General features: G+C 37.2%; 1 protein-coding gene across 1 annotated transcript in view; it reads right to left on the reverse strand.

The window, feature by feature from the left end:
• Window positions 1-5,596: 5,596 nt before the first annotated feature.
• Window positions 5,597-25,489, reverse strand: part of LOC135210145 (aspartate, glycine, lysine and serine-rich protein-like) — a gene marked incomplete in the record, with an annotated part of 234,290 nt that continues 214,397 nt past the window's right edge. The window contains 4 exon segments of the mRNA XM_064242964.1: window positions 5,597-7,714; window positions 14,047-14,157; window positions 14,498-14,828; window positions 16,482-16,769. Coding sequence (XP_064099034.1) covers window positions 7,661-7,714; window positions 14,047-14,157; window positions 14,498-14,828; window positions 16,482-16,769 — 784 coding nt within the window.

The raw sequence follows: 25,489 nt of genomic DNA on the forward strand, positions 1-25,489 counted from the left end.
CCATCTCTGATCCGACGGGAAAACTTTTGCCACTGTCATATCGATGACCATGCCCAAGTAGAGAATCCTTTGAGTGGGTACGAGGTTCGACTTTTCCTGGTTGACTAAGATGCCCAGTTTCAGACAGAACCAAAGTAGACGATCCCTGTCCTGCAGCAGCTTCTCCCTGGAAACTGCCAAGACTAACCAATCGTCGAGGTACCGCAAGAAAGAAGCGAAGGAACTTCCTGGACTTGGGATGAACAGGGATTTGGAAGTATGCATCCGATAAGTCATTGACAGCATGAAGTCGCCTTTCCTCACAGCTGCCAACACCAAGGGCGGGGTCTCCATCTTGAATCGTGCCTTCTTGATGAAGTGATTCAAGGTGGATAAGTTGATCGGAGGCCTCCATCCTCCCAACGCCTTGGGTACCAAGAATATGCAACTGTAAAACCCGGAGGACGGACACACTACTTCCTCTATTGCATCCTTGTCCAGCATTTTCTGCACTTCCTCCTGAAGAGCCAAGAACTTCAGAGAATCTGGAGGATATGCCTTCCTGAGCTGTGGCTTGTCTGACAGAGGAGGAGAGAAGTTGAATGGCAGTAGGTATCCCACCCAAAGGACATCTACCACCCACTTCTCTGCCCCATAACTCTGCCAATTGGCCCAATGGCCAGCCAGGCAACTCCCCACCCGTGGCGCAGGAGAGGGAGAGGTGCCTAACCTACTGACGGCCCCCTTTACCTCTGCCCTTTGGGCCCCTTCTTGGCTTAAAGGAACGAGAGCAAAAGGGGCGTTGATCTTCTGAATTAGACTGTCGAACAGGAAGGCCCTGCCGAACTCGAGGTCCTCAACGGCCTACTAAGTGACGATCTCCTTGACTGCTGCTGGACAGGGGGAGGAGGAGGAGCCGGACGTCTCCGAGGACAAGACTCCGACTTAGACACGGCCTGGTGCACCAGTCTGTCTTTGGTGTCAGCCCGGCGCCTGTCTATCGCATTCTCGAGCTCTGTCCGAGGAAACAAAAATTGGGACTCGAATAGATCTCCGTTTCTCAATGCCAGCAAGGACTCGGTGTCGAACGATCTCTCCATCCCAGACAAAGCCGCATCCCTTCTTATCAGAAGAAGATTAGCCCATAAATTAGCACCGAGGCGAGCCAAATATGAAAACACCTTGGCCCAGGACTGCAACAGACTGGCAAGCGAGGATGCACTCACCAACCCTTCCGGGGACCTGTTGGAAGCTGTCTTGGCAATAACCACAGACCAGAGGTGCAGCCAAGAAACCGTCTGCAACATGGGGGCCGCTGTAGATTCCAATGCTGAGGCATCTTGCGGAGACAAAGACAGTCACTGACCTTAACTGTTCCAAAGTCAATCCCGGCTTCAGGCAAATGACGTCTGGGTTAAGATGGCATGACAACAAAAACGCAGAGCTTGTAGCATAGATTGAACGTAGCCCGACAAAGGAAGCTGAAGAGATGATTTGGGGTCCTGAGTAGCTCCCACCAAGCCTTTTGAGCAAGGAGTGTAAGACTACCGAGCCTGAGTCGTACTTTCCAAATTGTTAATCCCACGAATGAGATCAACAACTTCCGAAAAGGAAGACAGAAACTCTTGCGTGTCTCCCTCCTCCTGCTCCGGCAACGGAGACCGACGACGAGAAGGATGTGTAGGCTCCTCTAAGGTACCCAAACAGCCCGAAACCCCAACTAACCTGTCTGGGCTGGGTCCATGCGTCGGCTTCCGAGACGAACCCACAATAACACTAGGAACACCACTTACCTCAACAACACCACTTACCTCAACAGATGACTCAACATGTCCATGAATGGTCACAGGCATGGCGGACGCATGTACGTGAGATGGGGAGAAACTCGAACACTCGAGATCGAAGGAGAATCCCTTGGAGTTGAACTCTTGGAAGCACCAGTGAGAGAGGCAGGCAAACACTCCTGCTGCACCAACGCCGTGCTCAATACCTTCGACCTCTTAACAGGCGCCTTGAGATCCTTACGGCGACGAATAGGCCTTGGAGAAGAAGGAGCACAAACATCACGTGCACGGGCAGGAGAGGTTGTAACACGCTCGTGATGTGCAAGGATGTGGGGGTGGGGGGGTTAACACGCCCAAGATTCGAGGCAGAGGGCGAAGCATCCCTGCAGATCACACATGGGAAGGAGCAATAACACTGCCAGAAACAACAGCACTCTTGGGAACATGTCCGCGTTGTTCCTCCCTCGAAGGCGAAGGAAGGGCAAAGTCCTTCCAACACTTGATACGCCGACGGGGCGTAGAGGGGGAGAGGGAGAGGAAGACAGCACTGGTTTCTTATGAGCACTCTTCTCAGGAGGTGGGAATGAAGCAACACGTTTCCTAACAGTCCTCACAACCGATAAGGCAGCCAACTTAACATCCAAAACAGAGTAAAACCTCTGAAGCACTGCCTGGCATATGACCTCAGGCTGATGTGCCAGAGAAGGCTCCGATGACAAGGAAGGGAGATGTAGCGAACTGGGCGGCAGTGATGACGTCACGGCTGAGAAAGGCAGATCAGAGGAGACGACTGGGAGAGATGTCAGCGATGGGAGTGACGTCATAAGTGGTGGTGACGTCACGGCTTCCCTTCGGTGTAAGGGGGAATCTTGATGACACTGGCGGAGGAATACACAAAGACACATCCTGTGACGTCATCAACAGGGCTGACGCCACAGCGTCACTCCAACTCGAAGCGGCAGCATCCACTGGCGGAGCAATACAAGATGGCAGACTTCTGCTACCCACAAAGATGAGGCCAGGAGGAGGGGTGGGTGGCCTGGACAGACTGGGAAGGGTGGTGCAAGCCTCCACAAAATGCACTGGCAACCCCTCCAAGGACGGGGGACCCCCTAGCCCGAGCGTATTCCAAATCGCCGCCATTTTGGACGCGTCCGATTCTGGAAGAGAAGAGATTGATAAAAAAGCCTAACCCTTCTCGAGAATCAAATTAACTCCTGAGGAAGAAGTAGCTACATTACAAACATTAGCCTGGTGGCCTCCCGATACTTCCATCGACGAATCAATGGAAGAAAAGGGAGGGAAGGCAGGGACAATGCTACCATGGGGGTTGACTTCATCAGGAGACGAAACATCGGGAAGAGGCAAAAAACCTTCCCAAGTAGGAAGAGTCGAAACCCTCCGATGTTCTCTCTTGCCATAAAATGACCTCCACTGCTTCTTAGGCCATGCCTGGCATTCCGTGCTAGGATTCGTAATAGCACAAAAATTAGAACGACACCTACTGCACGTTAAGTGAGGGTCGGTCGCTGCCGAAGCCAGTAAATGAGAACACGGAAAACCTGGAACTCCGGGGCACACACGCTGACACCGAGAAGGAGCAGAAGCAGCCATAATATCAGCCAAACACACAGACACACACTAAACACAAGCGAAACAGGCAATGAACCGGGGAAAGGCTGAGAGAGGTTTACACGACTCTCGCCCAGGCAGTCAAGAAAGACTGATGTGTGATCATAGGTGAATGATCTTCGACCATCCTTAACCCGATGTGCATGCGTTGCCAGATATCACAAGATTCCTTGCTTTCATCTGTTTTTTTAACCGGATCCAGCTAGGCGCAAGATATTATCCTATTGTTAAGACCAAAAGTTTGTTCGCGTATGAACAAACATATTTTCAGCAAAAGATCCTTCACATTAATGTGACAGTCAACATTTTGTACTACATCACTCTATGTCCAAAGTCCCAACTAATTTGAGTTCCTCCTCTGGCCTCAACTACATTTCTATTTAACATTCTCCTCCCAAGCTGCAGATGCAACAATTATTAGATGATTCTATAAGACACTCTCCTTGACTACATAAGCATATGAAGAATTCAATGTGTCACATTGTGTACCTCTATGATCTTACCATTGACCTTACCTTACTTTATATGCATTTATATGTCATAAACTTCCAAAAATTTCAGATACTTTCCAATGACCTCTCTATTCTTTCTTCTCTTCCCCATTACCAACATAGTACATCACATATCCTAAATCTTACCTTGTGTCCTGAAATTATCTACCATTACTACTGCCACTAGATTCACCTTCTCGTAACCATCCCTTTTCCAAATTTATTTGAGATTTCCTGTTTTTCCAGCACTTTTAATAATCAGACAAAACATTAACCTACCTTATTTTGCGACTCTACAGCTTGTGAAAACAGAACAGAACATAGAATTTAGACCAAAGGCCAAGCACTAGGACCTATAAGGTCATTCAGAGTTGTAATGGAAATTCCTAGTGATAGGTTTGAAATGTGTAACAGAAGAGAAACCTCACAGTTGCACTATGAATCAATTGTTAGGAGAGGATGGAAAGTAAGATAAAAGAAAGAGAATATGAAAGGAGGTACAGTAAAAGGAATGAAAGGGGTAGCTGTTAGAGGCCGAAGGGACACTGCTAAGAATCTTAAGTAATGCCTACAGTGCACTGCATGAGGTGCACTGACAGCACTACCCACCTACAGGGACAGCTTGAGAGCCAGTTTTGTCAAATCCTAAAACAGAGACTATTTAAGTGGTAAGAAAGACTACTAATGCTTAAGAACTGTACAGTTGTTTTCAGAAGCCTGGGTGGTGCTAAACCTTGATTGTGCAAACCAGATTATTCAAGTGTAGCTCTGTTAGCATAGTTCTAGTTCTGATGTAGACTCAGGTGAAGAGGATGTCTGTCCTGGTCCCTTTGTTAGAAAAGCAACACCTTATTTCTAATTGTTCTCCTTGCAGTCTCTAACTGTAACCAATGTGATATTGTGAGTTCATCCCTAGGTGCAAGAGTACATGGGTACCCCTACAACTCAGGCAAAGCCATGGAACATCTCTTACTGGTAGCATAAATGTGACCAAAAGTAACATTCCTTGAGGAGGGAGGTTGAGACTCATTAATTTAGCTACTATTAACAGTAGCCCATTTCTTGTCAATATCCTGATCCTCTGCATGAGTTCCCCAGTCCCTGATACTATGGCTTTTTGTCAGTAGCACAACCATCACAGTGGTTGAGCCTGCCTAAGCTTGACACTGCTATTATTATACTAGACTCTGTTAACTGTGCATGTATGAACTTGAGTTAACTAACTCTCACACAAGGCCTTCAAGGAATTGCAATTACTGTGATCAAACTCTTTGAGCCAGAATGACAAGAGTTAGGGACTATCTAGTGGTCTGTTTAAACTATTTCTAAAAAATAAAACCATAGCCAACAAGATATTTGTAAGGTTAATATATATTAAATCAGGATCTTGGTTGATGGCTACTACCAATGTGTATGGCTACAACACATTAACTAGGATCTTAGTTGATAGCTGGTACCAATGTATATTGCTACAACACATTACTGATCACATAAAATTAACCTTTTCGTATGCAAACAAATTTGACAACTTCCAAGGGTTGAAAGTTATCTCAGAACAATAAATCATCTCCTATTTCTGATTGCTGTACTACTACAAAGGGATGAGAGCTGTTACTAAATCAACAATTCAGATTTACAGGTAATTTTGCTGATTTTCATATTCTCTCCAAGTTACATCAATATATTCTGATGGCTGAATTAAAAAACTACTTGCTCTTTAGCAGATTTATTATGGAAAATCATAAACAGAAAACAATTTCCATTTAAAAGGCTGTCCTTTAAGCAAAATTAGGATATATAAACACATACAAAGGAATCTTCATCTATCTGCTTATTACATTTGAGCAAGTAACTTTCAATATCTAGATATAATAAATTCTGATGAAGAAGGGAATTCCACAAAGGAACTGCAATCACATATCACCATTAAAATATAACTGAACTTCAAGAAACATAACATATTAATAATGTAAAAGAAAAGGTAAAACATCCTCAAACAAATAAAGGCTTATATCAAAGTATGAATAATTAAAAGTGCCTCTGACAACTGCTAACATACTTATGAAATAAAACTGGATGAAGCATACACAGTCATGTAAATACAAATTTAAACTGGATATCTGGTGTTCAAGGTACTATGTAAGTGAATTTGACCTTCACTTCTAAAAGCTTTTACAGAGACAATGACTGCCATTTGCTAAACCATACAGAAGATATAGGTATTTATCTAAGCATGTGCAAGATAATACTAAATACTCAATAATGCATTTTATTTACATCATTTTTATTTTGAGGATCGATTCCAATCTAGATAAAACATTTACATTAATTATCCAAGGCATAAAAAACATATAAAAATGTTATTTTCTTAAATATAATATTTTTACTTATGAGAAGTAGATACAACAAGCTATCAAACACTGACTTAAATTATATTACTAATTGGCTCTGTCCCTGGCTAGCCAAGACTGCCTCTCTCTTTCTCCTGCTAAGGGCCACTGCAACCTTCATGACTACAAATAGGGCACCTGCACATGAAGTCAAATCTTTCTCTTTGATTCAACCAGAGTAAAACATCTATCATGACAGTTAAATCAACCAAACGAGGGCAACTATGACAGATAATCCCAAAATCTGTCTTTGATATGGAGATGATCAAGACATAGGGCTGTTTACTCTGGTTCAGAAAACCAAGCAACACCCACAGCTCTTTTTTTTTTTTTTTTTAACAAACCCCATCAACAACCTATATGCTCGTAAAGAGGCAAATCTTGATGAGATATATGGATAGCAATGATGAGAGGCTGCTGACTGGCCTGGGGCACAGGAAATGAACACTGTAATCACAGCTCAAGAAGGCTCATTTCTGCATCCCTCATCATTTAGAGGGAAGTCAGAAGTCTGCATCACAGCACAATATTCTGTATATGGAAATCTATCTACAATGCATTCACAATCCCTCTCATGTTTTGTGCCCCAGCATACCTAAATTTGTCATGTATTCTTCACACTACATAAAACAACCTAACACATGGTCTTTATAATATAGAAACAGGATCATAATTCAATTAATTCAATGCCCACTATCTTTAACTCATGTGTAAAGTTTACTTTCAAGAAAAAGAAGTGTATTTTGTGAGGAAAAAAAAAAAAAAAAAAAAAAAAGGGGGGGGGGGGGGGGGCATCAATAAACAAAATGAATGCAGGCTATGTAAATGAACTTGGCGATTCTACATCAACAGTTACTTAAGGTTAAATACTGAAGAAAACTGACATATCTAAAATGCATGCTGGGGCACATTACCGAGGAAGAGCTTGTGTGATGACTTGGCAAACATGACATTTAGAAAATTTCATGAATGACATACAACCATGTAGATTCACCTTATACAAGGAACAATGCTCAACGACAGGACAACAACAATGTATCCTGGTGTCAACAATATACTGACCTGACAATGAGGCAAAGCTGTGGTTTTGCTTATCAACATCTCGTGCACAGGGCATGTCAATACATCTCTTCATCAAGAGCATACGATACAGTTTATGAGTACCACTGGGATACTGAAGATACATTGCCATCATTAAAGGGTGAACATCGGCAGAAGCCAACAATTTCGTCTTTACAGCCATAGTGGCTATGGAGTGTGTGCGCACCTAAGGCAGGGATGTGATACCAGAAAGGTACAACATACAACAGAGACAGGTTAGCCAGCACAGGGATCAGATGGCCACTTAACCTATGATCCTTAAGCAACCCTTAAATTGTCTAAACTAATCTTCAGCTTCAAGATCCAAACCTGCAAACTTGTTTGCTGTATCAATGATCTGAAAGAAAGAATAAAAATCATATATAATTTCAGTTCTAATACAGTACTTTCTTTTACTGATAAATTAACATTATTAAAACATGTCAATATTTAACATAATTCATACAACACCAATACCAAATTTCATCACCTATATACTACATACCTATCTGTTTGTGATGACTTTAATATATAAAAAGTTAAGATTTTCATTATCAAAACTCAAGGTTTGGGCTTAACTTGCTGTACAAGGTTACTCCCAATGAATTCAATATTTCATGAGGACTTTAAGAAATGGAATGGAATATAAAATTTAGGCCAAAGACAAAATACTGGGACCCATGAGGTCATTCGGTGCAAAAAGGTTTGAAAGGTGTAACAGGAGGAAAACCTTGCAGTTACACTATGAAACAACTGTTAGGAGAGGGCGGAAAGTAAGATGGAAGAGAATAAAACTGGACATATAGTAAAAAGAATGAAAAGGGCTGCAACTAGGGGCCAAAGGGATGCTGGAAAAAAACTTAAGTATACAGTGCACCATGTGAGGTGCACTGATGGCACTAACCCCAACAGATCATGTGGACTTCAAGGGAACCTATTATGTTGAAAGTTTAGTAAATATGTATAGTACATCCATGAATCCAAAATATAGGCATACTGATGAATACTGCTCCTTTTTTAGATACTAACATTAAATCAACAATTTTTGTTCTTCACTGCTGTAGCTTAGCTAATATTGGCAATGACTACAAATTATTGAATAAAGATTAGGGTATTCTCTTAATTTTTAATCAATGTGGAAATAATAAATCCTTTAAAAGTTTACTTAGAAAAGAAAATATTGTGAAGCTGCATCTGGAACACACTGTCCTATGAACTTCACCCACTGGAATTTCATTGGCTAGCATCAGGATGGAAATATTTCTGGTTCTGATGGCAACTGCTTAGGTTTCATTACGCTATGATGAAGTTCAACTATTCACAATTTCTAGCTCGCATTATTATTCATTACTGAAATCATTTTAATGTGCTGCAGTTTAACCTGAGAAATGCTACAAGCCTCTTAAGCAGCTGTATGGGGAACTGCTTTACGTCTCTTCAGAGCGCCATTTGCTATCTCTTCTCACAAAGTTCCTTCACAACATTCCTTAACTTTTATCACTTTTCATGATAAAACTATATGTCTTATGAAAGATTTAATGTTTAGAACTATTTCACTCGTATATATTTATGTATAATAACAAAAATCCACCATAGACCAAATTTAACTTTTACCCAAAGGAAATTGGTGAAATGTATTGTATATTTCTGCATATAAGATGACCTTTATATTATTTCTGCATAAAAGATGACCTTTAAAGCCTAAAATTCACCCCTAAAAATTGGGGTCATCTTATACTACAATTCTAAACATCAAACCTTGAATTCCAAGATGTGTATTACGTCTCGGCTTCAGTGCTGCACTAACCACTAACATACATCAAGATTCACATAACAGTGGATCCCCAGATTTGCGGACTTCTCTCTGGAACATTTCCCCCCCCCTTTTTATTCGTGGAAAATTCGCCAATTTGCAGTATTTTTCTAAGAGAAATATCCACAAATTCCTGTTTTTTTAATCAATTTCATCATAAAATACATTTTTAGTGATAAAACTATTAAAAAAACCAGGTATAAACATTTTCAGTGGGTTTTTCTTGAGTTTTAAGCATTTATATAGGGGTTCCAACTATTCATGGGGGGGTCTGGTATGCATCCGCCCCCTGAATACGGGGGGATCAGTCTATTATATAATAATAAAAGGTAATAAAACCATTTTTACCTCATGTATTATTGGCATATCTTCATAAAAAATAGCCCGTTTAAGGAATAATTCTATATCAATGAAACTAACTTTTATCTACATGATCCCAGCTGAGATAATGTCGACATGAGTTACAGTTGAGCTCACAGCAACCTTTATCTTTTGATAACCTTTCAGAAATTTCAGTGATAGTGTAATTACAGTTGTATAATAACATTTAGGATAACATTAATTTTTCATTAAAAGTTTCTCATTCATATCACGTTTCATCACTTGCCGCCATCGTAGGGATTCCAGTCTGGTTCTGGTAAGTTGACTTCAGCTTCGTCATTGCTATCATACAAATCATCTTTGGTTCTATCAATGGCATTTTTCAAATGATTTTATGACACTTTCTATTTTCACGTTCCCCCATGCTTTTATAACAAAATCGCAGAGAACATTAGGTGAGGCAGCATGCAAAGCTGTTTGTAATTGTTTAGAACAATTCAGTCACATGAACAATAATTTTGCCCGATAATTATTGTTCGTTATTGTATTGTTATTGGCGGTTGTTTGAGAATGGTAATGAAACGTAAACAAAACAATGGTTTCCCTTTTAGGTGACGCATGTATGAAAAACATGAAATGGAATTGGCTTTGTTTAACTTTGCATTGATAACTTACGAAAGGAATGTATCTCTGAATTAAGTTCCGTTCAGCAACTAAAGACAGTGATGATATCGGTAAAACACGTTCAGCTTATTATTTTACGACTGTAAACAAAACCAGGAGGCAAATGGTGTATCATCACTCAATTCATATACTATATTACAATAATACAAGCAATATGATTAGATACAGTGAAACAAGTTTTATTAAAATTATCATTATTCTCAATACAACTATTATTCAAATTTTGCAAGTGTAATACTAATGAGATTCCTCCAACCTCCACTAAAAAATTCCAGTTTTTAGAATTCTAGATGAAGAGATTGTCAACCTGTATTGACATAAACAACCACATTGAGGAACAGCCAATTGCTGATGTCATTTACCGTAACTATCAAGCATTTATTAAGAGCTCTGTTAAAATTGTCAAGTAGTTCAACTCTGCCGATTCTCAATTTTTGCTCCACAAGTAAAAACAAAATACATTTTGATTCATCACTCATTCAGAGGTGACCATGATAAAGAATACTAGTAAATTAAAGCTGCAGGTTATAGCTGAGGCTGAATAAATTTAACGAATAACGTCAAGATGGAAGTGAGATCGGAACTGGAGAAAACACACCTAATGCTTATATAATAAAGTAATATATTCACGTATTCAACCAAACTTCGTTAATTTACAAGAAATTGTATCTCTGAATTAGTATATCTCTTCTAACAAATAATGGCAATGAAGATAATACTCAATCAGTCAAGATTTTGAGAATGTAAACAATATCAAATGGAAATGGTGTACAGGAGGATGTTTATATTCTGTATTACAGTAACAATATGATATTAGTAATACTGTAACTGGATACAACAAGCAAAAAAAACCTATATTTAAGTAATCATAACTATAAATATAGTTGTACTATTCAACTTTTGCAAATAATCACTTTTTTCAAAAAAAAAAAAAAAAAAAAAAAAATTCAGTTTTTTAATTTAGAAGCCGTCTTATACTACTGATATGAAAATTTGCCACGATTTTTGACCTAGTCTTATTTACAGATTGTCTTATACACGGAAATATACAGTAGTTCTTTCTGGTCAAAACTAGTTTTATGTTAATATATTGGAAATATCCACAATAAGAAAAACTTACATAACAGCAAACATACACAATATCAGAACATAATGCCCTGCTTAGTAACGGAGATAAAAAATGTGGCAACTCCCAAAATTTACGTCAGCACGCGGGCCTAGTGTAAATTATGGCAACACTCCGGAACGTTTTTATTTTTCTTTTGAGTAGCTGATGAGTGGTTGTTTACAATTAAAGGTAATAAAAAATAACAAGCAGTCTGAGTTACCATGATAATAAGTGCTTATTTTGCATTTGATATGTCTAAAGCTCTTTTTGGTAACAATGAAAGCGACTTACATATTGTTTTCTGTGTTCTTGTTTGTTTACACACACACACACACAGAGAGAGAGAGAGAGAGAGAGAGAGAGAGAGAGAGAGAGAGAGAGAGAGAGAGAGAGAGAGAGAGAGAGAGAGAGTCACAATTATTTTATGTAGTGTCTGCATTCATTACTTACTTCCATAAGAATTTTACTTCCATAAGAATTTTCTATATCTTTTGTGTATTCTTGCAATAGATACAGGTGGTGGTTATGGTTTTGGTAAGGTACACTATATACAGATGCTTACGAAGAAAAAAAAAAACAAAAAAAAAAAAAAAAAAAAAAAAAAAAAAACACAAAAAAAAAAAAAAAAAAAAAAAAACACACACACGCAAAATGAAGTAAAAACTTATTATAATTAGTCTGACTGATATCAAACAACCCTTAGCTCATAAGTTTACATCTGACTGATATCAAACAACCCTTAGCTCATAAGTTTACATAAAGTTATTTGATTAGTTACTAGGTTTTTTATATATATAATACTTAAATAATCAGAAGTTAGTTTTTTTTTTTACATAATTACAATAATTGCTTCCTTATGTAATTTAAATACCCAAGTATTTTCTTTGCTATAACTATTATTTAATATGATTGCAATGACTAGGAGATTCCATTATTTTTTACTCAGTTTGTTCTTCAAATATGATAGGATTTTATTATTGAACTTGCTAGTAATAAAGATAGAATATTCTCTCTAAATATTATATATAATTTTAATCTACTTTACAATAATAGCAATGGTAATAATAGTTACTATATGAATAGATAAAGTAAAAACAATTACAAAGCAAGTGAAATATTTGTGAACAATAAATACTTCTATTGCAACTAGAAAGATCATTCATTTTTCGAGGAGAAAAATTCTATATTTTAGGATTTGAAGATATAAAGTAATTTTAATTTTCAATACACTCCCCAATATACAGTGTAATAAGTTGTAATGGTTACTTGTAAAAAAAATAGGATAAAACATCACAACCTAACAAGGAGTGTAGTAAGTAAAAATACACTATCCTCTACTGGGCCCACTGTGATGGTAATTGCTTCATAGCAAAGGAAGTTAAAGGAAAGGAGAACGCATTTTCAAAAAGTTCGGCAGTAAGGAGGTTTTCGCGCCCACGTTGGAGGTGCCTTTTCTCGCGGCTGTTCTAGAATCGTCAGGCGTGTTGTGGAGCGCAAAAACGCGCCAATATTACGTGAGAAACGCCGCGATTCTCTGATGCAATACCTTGTCTAGATTCATCTAAGAAGTTTTAGAAATCCCTGGAGTCGGTGACGTTCGCCGTAGGCTCCGCCCCCCCAGGATGCCGTATAAATACGACAGAGGAAGCAGCAGCAGGAGGAGGAGAATTAGAGTGTGATCGTAAAAGAGAGAGATCACCAGTTAGTAAGAGCCACAGATCAGATTGTCAGTGAGAGATCAGCAGCAGAGATCGTCAGAGAGAGACTAGAGACGAAGGGAGGACCGACAAAGGAGCAAAAGAAGAGTTGTTCGGAGTTGGTTGGATATTGGTCTAGTCGTCTTCAGGAGTGGACGATTTATCTCATGTTATCTCGACGTCGAGCCGACTGCAGAGAAGAAAAGGTCCTGCTAGAGTTTTTGGGTATTTCCTGCCTTTCAAGTATACTAGTTTCTGCAATACGGAGTCAAGAGGACGACTGCAATTGCCGCTCTACATTTTTGAAGCCACCTCTTTGAAGTGCCAAACTGATTAGCAAGTATTCAAATTACCTCACTGTTTCCCCCAGTTCATGCAGTGTAAGATTCTATCTTTTTATGTAAATAGGAGATACCATTCTGCATTTACCTTTGTTAGTAAGCTTGTAAATAAACCTTTGTTGTGTTAGTGTTTCTTTCTATATTCGTATCCCCAGTTTCAACTGTTTGTGCTGATATATTTTTTTTTATTTCCATACCGAACCTGAAGCGGACCTCTCTCAGAGGCCGTAACATTGTGTCGACCTTGAACCAGGATATTTCGACACCGTAACATTGTCTCTGAGATCTCCAGATCCGTAACACCCACAAACAAGCCTGTTATACCCAACTCCCTCCTCATCCATGAGTGACAACTGACAGACCCGCAACCCGTGGTACTACCACACCACCTATTCATCAGGCAAAATGCCACTTACTTACTTTACTTTACTTACTTTGATCATTTATAACAAAATAACAAGGATGAAGAGGGAAAAGATATTTTTTGATATATGCACGAAGTAATTACAAAGGCTTTGGTAAAGATATGTATTAGATTCTGGAGAGTAGCATTTTTATCAAGATAGCTGCAATACCGGACTGTTGACACACTTCTTGGGTTAATAGTGATATTAAAGAAAACTCATCAAATCTCAAACATTCTCTGAATAATGAAAACTACAACTGTAAAATTAAAAAGTTACAGAGGATAATTTATAACAGCAAAAAAATATTTATCAAACTAACCACAGGTTCATCTTTCACAGGTTTTCCACGTCGCTGAGGTGGATCATGGTTTTCATCTCTATCCATGTCATTCCTTTTCTCTCTGTCATCCCTTACAGGTTTTCGGACTTCCTGTTACACAAATTAAACAAACTATCAATATAAATATATAAAGGAGAGGCAAATCAAATGCTGAATTTTCTACTTTCCTATTGAAACCAATGAAGAATGAGATAAATACCCCTAAATCTGTAATAAAAATTATATCTGAAGGCATATATTATTCATAATCATCATCATATTATGTATAACCACTAGGAAATTTCTGAATGTTGAAAATTAAGATCACAAATTGTGAAGTTTAATTTTTAAAATAACCAATTTTGTCTACTCCTTTAAACTAAACCATCTATATAGCATGCTCCATATGTTGTCCAAACCATAAACTTCTGTACAACCAACTCTTAATTACCCCTCTGTCCCTGCGATCCTCCTTATCATTGATTCGGATGTCTCGATTATCCTCTCGACGAACATCTCGATTATCCTCTCGACGAACATCTCGATTATCCTCTCGACGAACATCTCGATTATCCTCTCGACGAACATCTCGATTATCCTCTCGACGAACATCTCGATTATCTTCTCGACGAACATCTCGATTATCCTCTCGACGTACATCTCGATTATCCTCTCGACGTACATCTCGATTATCCTCTCGTCGAACATCTCGATTATCCTCTCGACGAATATCCCGAAGATCTTCTCGTCGATCAAGTCTTCTTGGCGGCGGCTGCTCCTCTCTGAGAAAAATATTTGTACAAAAATGATGAAAATTTGAGCAATCTATAGATAACTTGATTCAAACTATTAATTGTTATCTAAATAGTACAATGAAAAACAAAGATAATTTTATTGTAACTAATTCAATGACATGAATTTAAAATAAAATTCCTGTGAGCCACTTTGTAAGATCTTAGAAATCTATTGGCCAGGAAGGAAAGGAAAAGGATAGGCATACAATAGCCATCCAGTTATCAAGAAATTTACCCAAACTAATCAGACTGCTTGAATTTACAGATATTACCATATGATAACTTTCAACCATGTATGTAATGGGAAGATACTTGTAGAGTACAAGAACCTACTGAAATATAATACTGAAATGTTAAAACTGGATATATTTAGCATAAAAAACAATAAAAAGAACAGCAAGAAATATAACAAATAATGCTTTATATAAAATTACTCAGCATCCAGTATGAAACATACTTCAGCCTGCAATGTATAATTCACAAGAGAGAAAAACTAAAAAATTTGTCAGACGTATATATAACCAGTCATAATGTACAGATAAATTATTTTTCAATCAGACATCCATCTACCAAAAACAAAATATATAAAATTAATTAAAAAACTGAATCTCAGTTCTAAACCCTGATATGGTTTGCCACTGGGATTTTTATTTCTTAAATGTGAAAAATTAAAATGAGATTAGGTCAAAGTAGTTGGACAGCAAAGTATGAAGACATAAATAAAAGGGTTGACATAAATAACCTTTCCCCATGAGGGTTTACTAATTGTGTAGTGTCAGGGATGGCAAAAAGTAGGAGATAAACCTTTATGGGATTTTTTTTTCTTTCATATTATTATTATAGAGTAACAAAAAACTAATCAAACGTGTAACCATAGTTGGATTTAGCCCACAGAACCTGCAACATCTTCCATAAATAAGTAGCTTTTGATAGATAATTTTACACAATATCCCACTAAACAGAAGCCTCTGAAAGATAACTTTATACGATGCTTCTGTCCCTCTTCAAGGAAGAAAGAAAATATCAGTTAGCCAGAATGGTACTGCAAATGTGTGGACAGATCCCTGGGCATCAAGTTATGATGCACCTCATTACTTATGTCCTGCTCCTTGTGCTATAAAAGATTAGCAAGGTTGGAAGGCAAATATCTAAATTATAATTATGTAGTAAAGTTTATTCTAGCTCCATAATTACAACACCTAAGACTCAACAAAAGAGGGGCTAGTTACTTGACCATATCAAAAGGAATTTCTAAACCAGATAAAAGAACAAGTCCAACTCTTTCAGTTTCAACTTCATATTAAATGTGTCTCCTGCCGTTTCTAGATTCAAGTGGATTACTTCAGATAAATACTGTCATGTTGTTGTGTATCAAAAGATGCTTACAATGCCAGTTTGTTAAAAAAAAGTTAAAGCTATCTTTACTACTGTTCCCTTAAAACTGGTATTTAATAGAGTACACTGATTACTGTATACCTAACAGACAAACACAAAAACAGGACCAGAGAAGAAGAAAAAAAACAGATCATGCATTAAAACATTCATAAACCATTCAAATGAGAAAATAATACACCTGAAAATTGATAAACATCACAATCAGAAATCAGTAGTGTCCCTCACATTCAATTTAACGATACCTACCTACTTGCCCCACCATTCAGCTTACGTAATCTCTCTTCAATCTCGCGTTCACGTGCAGCTGTATCAACAGGTCTGGCCTGGCCAAAAATACTGGCAGCAGTCCCACCACCCTTGCTCCCTCCTCCTTCACTGCCTTTGCTGGTACTATCAACACTTCCACCTCTACTTTCCAAATGATTCCCTCCCCCTCTTATGCTGCCATCATTACCACCAACACCACCACCACCACCCCCACCACCACCAGGTCCACCTCTACTTCCACCACCACCATCTCCACTACCAACATCCCTGAAAAAATACACAGTAATTTCCATTTAGAAAAGGAGGAGGACTTAAGGCATATATGGAAGACACTAAGTATGCAAGCATAGAAGCTACTGGCATAATCAGACAATAATACAGCAAGCTATTAGGTATACCTTCCAGTGCATATTAACCTTTCTGAAAAAGACATACACAATAACCATGGGAGACAACCAATATGGTATCAAAAAATGTCATTCTATAATAACCTCTTACTAATCAGGAGACTATGATTTCTCTACTATGTAAAATCATTCACTCATAGAAATCATTCCAATATAAATTTTAATGTCACTAACTTTATACTCCGTAATCTCTTCTTAATCTGTAAAATATTATGGATTAAGTTGAGTATACTGAGTGTTTTACTAGGTCTTACCATGGTTGGAAGTTATTAAGTTACCTCAACTCGTTTCCCATGTAAAAGCTAAGTAAAAATTTTCATAAATCTGTTAAATAATATTTATATATTGTGAACAAATCTACCTTGCAGGGTGGTCTGGGGAAATAACAGTTTATGCATTAACCCTTTAATGACCAGATTTTCTTTGATAATTTGTTGTATTAAGATGCATAATTATCTTATCTGCTCATTAGAATAAACAAAAATAATTTTTGTCTCTGCCATGGTTTTTTTAAAATTCTGGTCCCCATTTGTGGACCATGGCCACTAGTACTCTTAAATCTTGTCTTGCAAACAACTCATTTTGCTCATCAAATCTGTAATCATGTGTTCCTATGCTCCTTTTCTTCACTGATTTGTCATCCATAAGGGGGCATTTACAAGTACGATTTGTACGGATTGTACCAGTTATTCTAATAGAGAAAAACTTATGACTGGTAAAGAAATTATCAACATAATGCTCATGATCACCACATTTGTTCAAATACTCGATCATATTCCAAAATAATTTTAGGACCAAGGGTATCAGCGAATTCCTAACTATCAATTTTTTTTCTTTTTCTTTTCCTTGTGCAAATTCATTTGATAACAATACCCAGTTTATTCCACAGCACATAATGAAAGGGAATAGCACTGTAATAAAACAAAATACTCCAAAACAGCTGCATGTATGGAAAAAAAAATCATGAAGTTTGCTATTACAACTGCCATTCTCTTTCATATCCCCATCAAAGAAAACAGAAACATTGTAGATGTTTGCCCATGGTACTCAATTGGGGACCAGGGTTTTCTTTATAATTCATTTATAAAGGTATCAATCAATATTACAATGGTATATTCCAAGAATAGACATACTAGGTTGTAAGGAGTTCAAATCTGAAGTTGCTCTGTAAAGTTCTTCCAACGAAATTACTTGTTCAAAAAAGTGCCATGGTAAAAATTTAATCACTTTTAAGATGTTCTCCTTCATTTACACTTTGGTGCCTCCAGGGCTACCAACCTAAAGCATATTAAGGTTCAAATTGTCAAGCAGACATGCAATAACACAATCATTCCAATTTCAAATCACGAATTTATTTTTATGATTAAAGAAAAATAGGCACATTTACTTAGTCATCAAATCGGACCATGGTCGTTAATGGGCCAATACAATAATCTATTTCTATATTCATAGTATTTTAAAAGTGACCTCTACTAATGCTATAGAGCAAGGATTTGAAAGCTAACCCTTAATATTATATAAGAAATTGTTGTGCAAACACAAAAACATGTTTATTGTCAACTATGAAACTGAACCAATTTTTTCCTCACTGAAATTACATTTTCAACTACAAATTTTGCTTCTTAGTTTCAGAGTAACATTGAAATATAATACCTTTCTTAGGATTTAATGTTATAATTTTATTTTTATTTAGACTCAAAACATCGACATTGACTACAGTGCGTTTACTTTTCTAAGATCGCTCTGGTGGGGCCAGATAGAAAAAGCAGAGTTGTCATATCTACAGGTATGTAAGTCCCATCAAATGCTTCCCGCAGATATAATCCTTCTTAGGAGGATTCGCTTTAGACCTTGGAAGTCGAGGGAAAGGGTTGCTTCTTCCCTGTTAACTTTTTTTTTTTTCATTCTTGATTATATTTAGCTATTCCTTCTTTCTCTTTCTATAATCATAGATATGTTGAATGGCCTGTTGGCTCCGGTGTTTGGACTTGAGACATAAATTCATAGGACAATCGATCTATTATGCCCTTATAAAAGAAAACCGCTCATTCCTTCTTTGCATAACATTTTCATCAAAATCACCCCTAGTCAGTCACAGGACTCACTTTACCTTTTCTTTTTTGAAACACTAGAGATTCCACTATATTTCCCACCTATCTTGCTTCCTTGTTAAGTCTTCGAATAGACATGTCTGACACTTTTGTTGCTTCAGATGTTTTCTGGATAGCCTTCGAAAAATCAGCTACAGGACCTTCATAATGTTTTTATAAAATGAAGTGTTTCAGGAAATTATAGACTATTTCCTTGGCCTCAGGTGGTGGGTGAAGACATTTACGGGAGTCACTTGGGCTGGGCTGTCCATACTTATCACAGTGGGTGATCGAAAGCAAGTATCCTTTAATGATATTGGGCGTGACCTTTTTTTTAAATTCTCTTAAAAAATCGTAGGTCCCCTAAACTCAGATCTGGCATCACCGGGGAAAAAATATGCCTTATCTTCATTTTCATTACTGAAACAGAGGTTTTAACGAAGAATATACGAAATAAGATATATTGAAAATATCTGATGCAAACACAAAACCACATTTCAAGAAATGAAAACTATTTCAAGACTCCATGACGCTAATGATTACCATAACATGAAAATTGGCAACTTATGATATCTGTACAAGCCAGACCACAGCGACCTTAAAAAAGTAAATGCACTATAACCCATTTAATTCAAAAACAATTTTAATATACCTATCTTCCTTATACACCTTTAAAATGTAATGTTTTTATAACAAAAATGACAAATGCAACATTTGTATTTTTTCTAACATACAAAGCCACAATATCATATGATAGGAGTACTTAGGTCCACATGCACAGATGGCTATGATAGATTTGCTTTAGAGAGTAAGACTAGCTATTTAAGATGTCACAGTACCAGCATCCTCTAATTTCTGAATGCGGAGAGGCAAAAGAATTAACTGTTGTCGGAGGCAGATGAGAAGAGAGATCTTGAAAGAAAGGGAGGTACAAGCAGGGAAATTAACCCTTAAACGGCAAGCTGGTATTTCCGAAAGTGTCTCCCGTATGCCGGTGGCATTCGCGAGTAAGCGCCAAAGTGGAAAAAAGTTTTTTTTTTTTTTTAAATCACAGCATGCTTAATTTTCAAGATTAAGAGTTAATTTTTGGCTCCTTTTTTTGTCATTGCCTGAAGTTTAGTATGCAACCATCAGAATTGAAAAAAAATATCATTATCATATATAAATATTGGAATATATGACAGCGCAAAAAAAAAATTTCGTATTTAATTCTACACAAATCGAGCTGTGAGCAAAATGGTTAAAGCTAATATGTTAATTATTTTTTCGTTGTATTGTACACTAAATTGCAATGATTTTGGTATATAACAAATTGTAAAATGATCAAAGCAACACAGAGAAAATATTATCACAATATGATTCATGAATTCGTAACGCGCAGACGTAAAAAAAAAAAGCGGTTTTCAAAAATTCACCATAAATCGAATATTGTGCTAGAGACTTCCCGTTTGTTGCAAAATGAAGGTAATTGATTGAATATTACTAGACTGTAAGTGCTGTAGCTTACAATTGCAGTTTTCTACCATTTCGGTCGAGTTAAAGTTGACCGAAGGTAGAATTTTTTCTATTTATCGTTACTTTACATGAAAATATTTCAAAACTGATAAAAGCTACAACCATGGGTTGTTTTTAGTTGTATTCTACATGAAATTGCGCACATTTTCATATATAAAACTTTATGTAACGGCTAATTTAAAATGGTGCAAACATTACGACAATCGGATGAAAAAATTTATGATTTTTTCGGAAGAGTTACAGCGCGGATGATAGGAAAAAGTTTTTTTCATTAATTCACCATAAATCGAAATATTGTGCTAGAGACTTCCAATTTGTTGCAAAATAAAGTTAAATGATTGAACATTACCAGAATGTAATAGTTTTAGCTTACAATTACGTTTTTTTACCATTTCGGTGGAGTCAAAGTTGACTGAAGGTTGAAATTTTGGCACTTATCGTTATATGTAAATATTTCAAAACTGATAAAAGCTACAACCATGGGTTGTTTTTAGTTGTATTCTACATGAAATTGCGCGCATTTTCATATATGAAGCTTTATGTAATGACTAATTTAAAATGGTGCAAACATTACGACAATCGGACAAAAAAATGTCTGATTTTTTCGGAAAAGTTACCGTGCGGACGTAAGGAAAATGTTTTTTTTTCCCCATAAATTCATCATAAATCAAAATACTGTGCTAGAGACTTCCAATTTGTTGCAAAATGAAGGTAAATGATTGCGTATTACTAGAATGTAAGAGTTTTAGCTTACAATTGTGTTTTTCAACCATTTCGGTCGAGTCAAAGTTGACCGAAGGTTGAAATTTTGGCACTTATCGTTATTTATATGAAAATATTTCAAAACTGATAAAAGCTACAACCATGGGTTGTTTTTTGTTGTATTCTACATGAAATTGAACACACTTCCATATATAAAACTTTATGAAACGGCTAATATAAAACGGTGCAAACATTACGACAATCGGACGAAAAAATGTCTGATTTTTTTGGAAGAGTTACCGCGCGGATGTAAGGAAAATTTTTTTTTTTCATAAATTCACCATAAATCGAAATATTGTGCTAGAGACTTCCAATTTGTTGTAAAATGAAGGTAAATGATTGAATATTACTAGAATATAACAGTTTTAGCTTACAATTGCGTTTTTTGACCATTTCGGTAGTTAAAGTTGACCGAAGGTTGAAATTTTGGCACTTATCGTTATCTATATGAAAATATTTCAAAACTGATAAATTTACAATCATGAGTTGTTTTTTGTTGTATTCTACATGAAATTGCACACATTTTCATATATAAAACTCTGTAACGGCTAATATAAAATGGTGCAAAAATTATGTCAATGTGACGAAATAACTTCTGAGATGTGTCGCTGATGCTTTTTAATGCGAGAAGAAAGAAATTCGCGCTTGCGCGCCTGGGTAACAATTGTAAACAAAACAACAGCTTGATTCGTGAACTCCCAGCATCCCTCAATGTGCGTGATTCAAAAGTTTTCGCCAAGTAGGCCTATAACTATTTTTCTGCAAATTTAAATAAAAAAACTTTCTTGCGTCGACATTTCGTACGTCAATTTGGCACCCACAGACAATTTCCGTCAACGTTTAATACGTCGAATCGGCGTTTAAGGGTTAAATTTACATTATATTGTGGGCTTGTATGTATGTTAGGAAAAAAGACAAATTTTTGTTGAATCTGTCATTTGTTCTGACACATTCAACACCAATGTGATAGGAGACTCTCAGATAAAAGGGAGGAAGATTTCTCCCAAAATAAAAAACAGGTTTTGAAGTAGGGAAACCCTATTTTTGGTAGTGGCTATCTTGTTTTCAAGGATTACCCTTTTCATGGTGACCAGACTAGTGCCAAAGAGTTCTCTTATCTGGCCTTGTGATTACCAAATTTAACAAATTCTTGGTAATACATATTTTTCCCAGTTATACTTACCTCGAACTACTTTCATAGGAGAATCCTGAATGTCAATCCCGTACCGACCAGAAAATTCCGGTTATTCCTCTACACCCAGGCCAAGTATATGCCCCGAGGGTCAAAGACCAAGCGACCTCTTGACCTGAGCCCCAGTCCTTTCCTTGCATATAAGGTTCCTGCCCTAAGATACAAGGGGATGGTAGAGAGGGACTGAAACCCCAGTAGTTCAAGGTAAGTATAGCTAGGAAAAATACAAATTACCAAAAATTTGTGATTTGTTCCAACGCCATATACTTACCTCGAACTCGTAGGACTCTTACTCTTTAGGAGGAGAGAGTAGCTTAGGGGAGGTGAGGCCTAGGAGAAGGTCCAGCAGTCACACCCTTGGAAACCCAGCCCTGCTCGAAGAGAGACATGGGGCTGGTGGGAGGCCCTACACAGCCCTAGCACTATGGGAGGAGGAATAACCTTATGAAAGCCTCATGTAATGCAATGGTTTATACTACTAAGTTCATATGAAACCCTTCGGCTTACCTGAAGATTCACTGGGTCCTGAGACATACACTGAAGGCCCATGGTGGCAATAGGGGGGGGAGGAGAAGAAGGAAGGAAAGAAGGTTGGTTGGTTCGTAAAGGACTACAACCACACTACCACTCACACCTAATGATCCTATCCTCGGTGGGGCTAGATCCTCTGCTGTCCAGCCACCACTGGACCGATCTCAAAGGAATCAAGGGATTTACGGGTACATTCCTTAAGGTAGTGGGCCGTAAAGGTGGACTGCCTGTTCCACACCCCGGCCCTTAGGACTTGACTGACTGCAAGGTTCTTCGAGAACGAGAGGCCACAATACCTCTGATGTTGATGGGCTTGGCACCCGGGGGGGGGAGTGCTGCCCTTTCATAGGTCCTCCTGATGGTCTCCCTTAACCAGAAGGAGATGGTGTTCTTAGAGACTGCCTTCTTCTCTCGGCCAGTGGTAATGAACAGGTTCCTATACCCTGGCCTAAATTGGGCTGTCCTACTGAGGTACTTCCTCACCACCTGGACCGGGCACAAGAGGACGTCCCCAGGATCTTCTGACTTCAGTAAGGCCGGGATCGAGAATTCCGAGAACCTATCGTCCAAAATTGAGGGGTTCTGGGTCTTAGCCACGAAGGAGGGCACATACCGAAAGGTGAGGTCCTTCCACTTTTTCGAGTAGAAGATTTCATACAAAAGCCCCTGTAGTTCCCCTACTCTCTTGGTGAAGGCTACAGCTAGCAGGAATACTGTCTTGAGTGTCAGCTCTTTATCTAGGATGTTCTTGAGAGGCTCAAAGACAATACCTTTACAAATATTGATATCCTCAGGGCAAAGATTATGATTAAATTTTTCCAAATAACAAAAGGATTTTGAGCAAGCCTTCTCCCCCTAATGTACCTGTAAGATTTCCCCAGGCTTATAAGAAAATTAAAGACGACAAAACGGTGAAAGTGACAAAAGAAGATGAATCTAATGCAGTGGTAATAATGAATAAAAGTGATTATGTAAGTAAAATAATGACATTTCTAAATGATACTGATACTTATTTGAAACTGAGGTATGATCCTGCACAGACAGTGAACTCCCATTTTAATAAACAAATTAAATCCATTCTGAAGGGCTTGGACCATTTAATTAAACAGTTTACACCGCAATGTGCCTCCCTACCTTATATGTATGGTTTAGTCAAGACACAAAAAATCAATAACCCTATCAGACAAATCATTAGTTCAGTGGACTCAGTTACGTATAATTAATCTAAATGATTTGTAAAAATTCTTACATGTTTGGGAGGAAACATTTCTAACACAAATATTAAAAATAATGTTGATTTTATAAACAAATTGAATAGTTTAAATTTGAATTTTGATTTTAATATGGTTAGTTTTGATGTTGTCTCTTTTATTTACAAAAGTGCTTGTAGATGATTTACTTGAATATTTGGAGGATGCATTAGAACGTCATGATATTCCCTTAACTGTAGCAATCCCTTAACTGTAGCAAACCTCATTAGTCTCATAAGGTTATGTATCAACGATGGTAAATTTTGTTTTAATGGGGAATTTTTTGTACAAAAGTTTAGCAATATATATTTACATGGAATTTTTTTTGGACAAAACTTTTACTAAGAATTTTGCCCCAAAAAGTTATATGGTTTAGGTATGTGGATGATATTTTCTGTATTTGACCATTTCACAAAAATCTCCAGGAATTCCTTAATAATCTCAATAATTTAGTCCCTTCTATAAAATTTACTGTAGATGAAGAAAGAAATTGTAATTTGAATTTTCTTGATGTAACTGTCCATAGAAATGATAGAAATTTCACCTTTTCAGTCTTTTGGAAATCAACTAACATTGCCTCTTTTTGTTCATTACTACTCCAATCACCATCAAAATGTCAAATTCTCTGTTTTTTCTGGGATGTTTCTAAGGGCTTTAAGTGTCTGTAGCCCGCAGTTTATTCACGCCGAGATTAAAACTATTTATGATATTGCATTGAAACTTAAATACCCATGGACTTTTGTAGATGGGGCATGGAAAAGAGCTAGAAAAAAATTTTATTTAACTAATTACAAACTTGAATTTAGTAAGCATAACATTCTCAAATTACCCTATGATGAAAGGTTTTTATATATTCCTAGAATTTTAAAGATTTTTAACATAAATTTGTTTTCAGTAATATTAATGTCAAGAGGTTAGTAACAAAAAATTCTCCTAAAGATATTCCAGGCTGCATAAATGAAATTCCTTGCAAAAAGTGTGATAAAGTCTATTACGGACAAACCGGAAAATCTCTTTCACAATATTCTGTGAGAACTGGGCAAATATCGAATGCATTATTCGTACATATGAGAGATTTAGATCATCCTAATAATTGGAGTCAAGCAAGAACCTTAATCCCATGTAATGACACAGTTAAAAGGAATTTCACTGAATCTTGTTTCATCAAGTCAAATATTGGAAATGTTCTAAATTTAAGTTTTGGTTTATTTAAACTTGATGCCTTCATAATGAAAAAAGT

Source organism: Macrobrachium nipponense, chromosome 39 (genome assembly GCF_015104395.2).
Source record: "Macrobrachium nipponense isolate FS-2020 chromosome 39, ASM1510439v2, whole genome shotgun sequence".
Classification (NCBI taxonomy): domain Eukaryota; kingdom Metazoa; phylum Arthropoda; class Malacostraca; order Decapoda; family Palaemonidae; genus Macrobrachium; species Macrobrachium nipponense.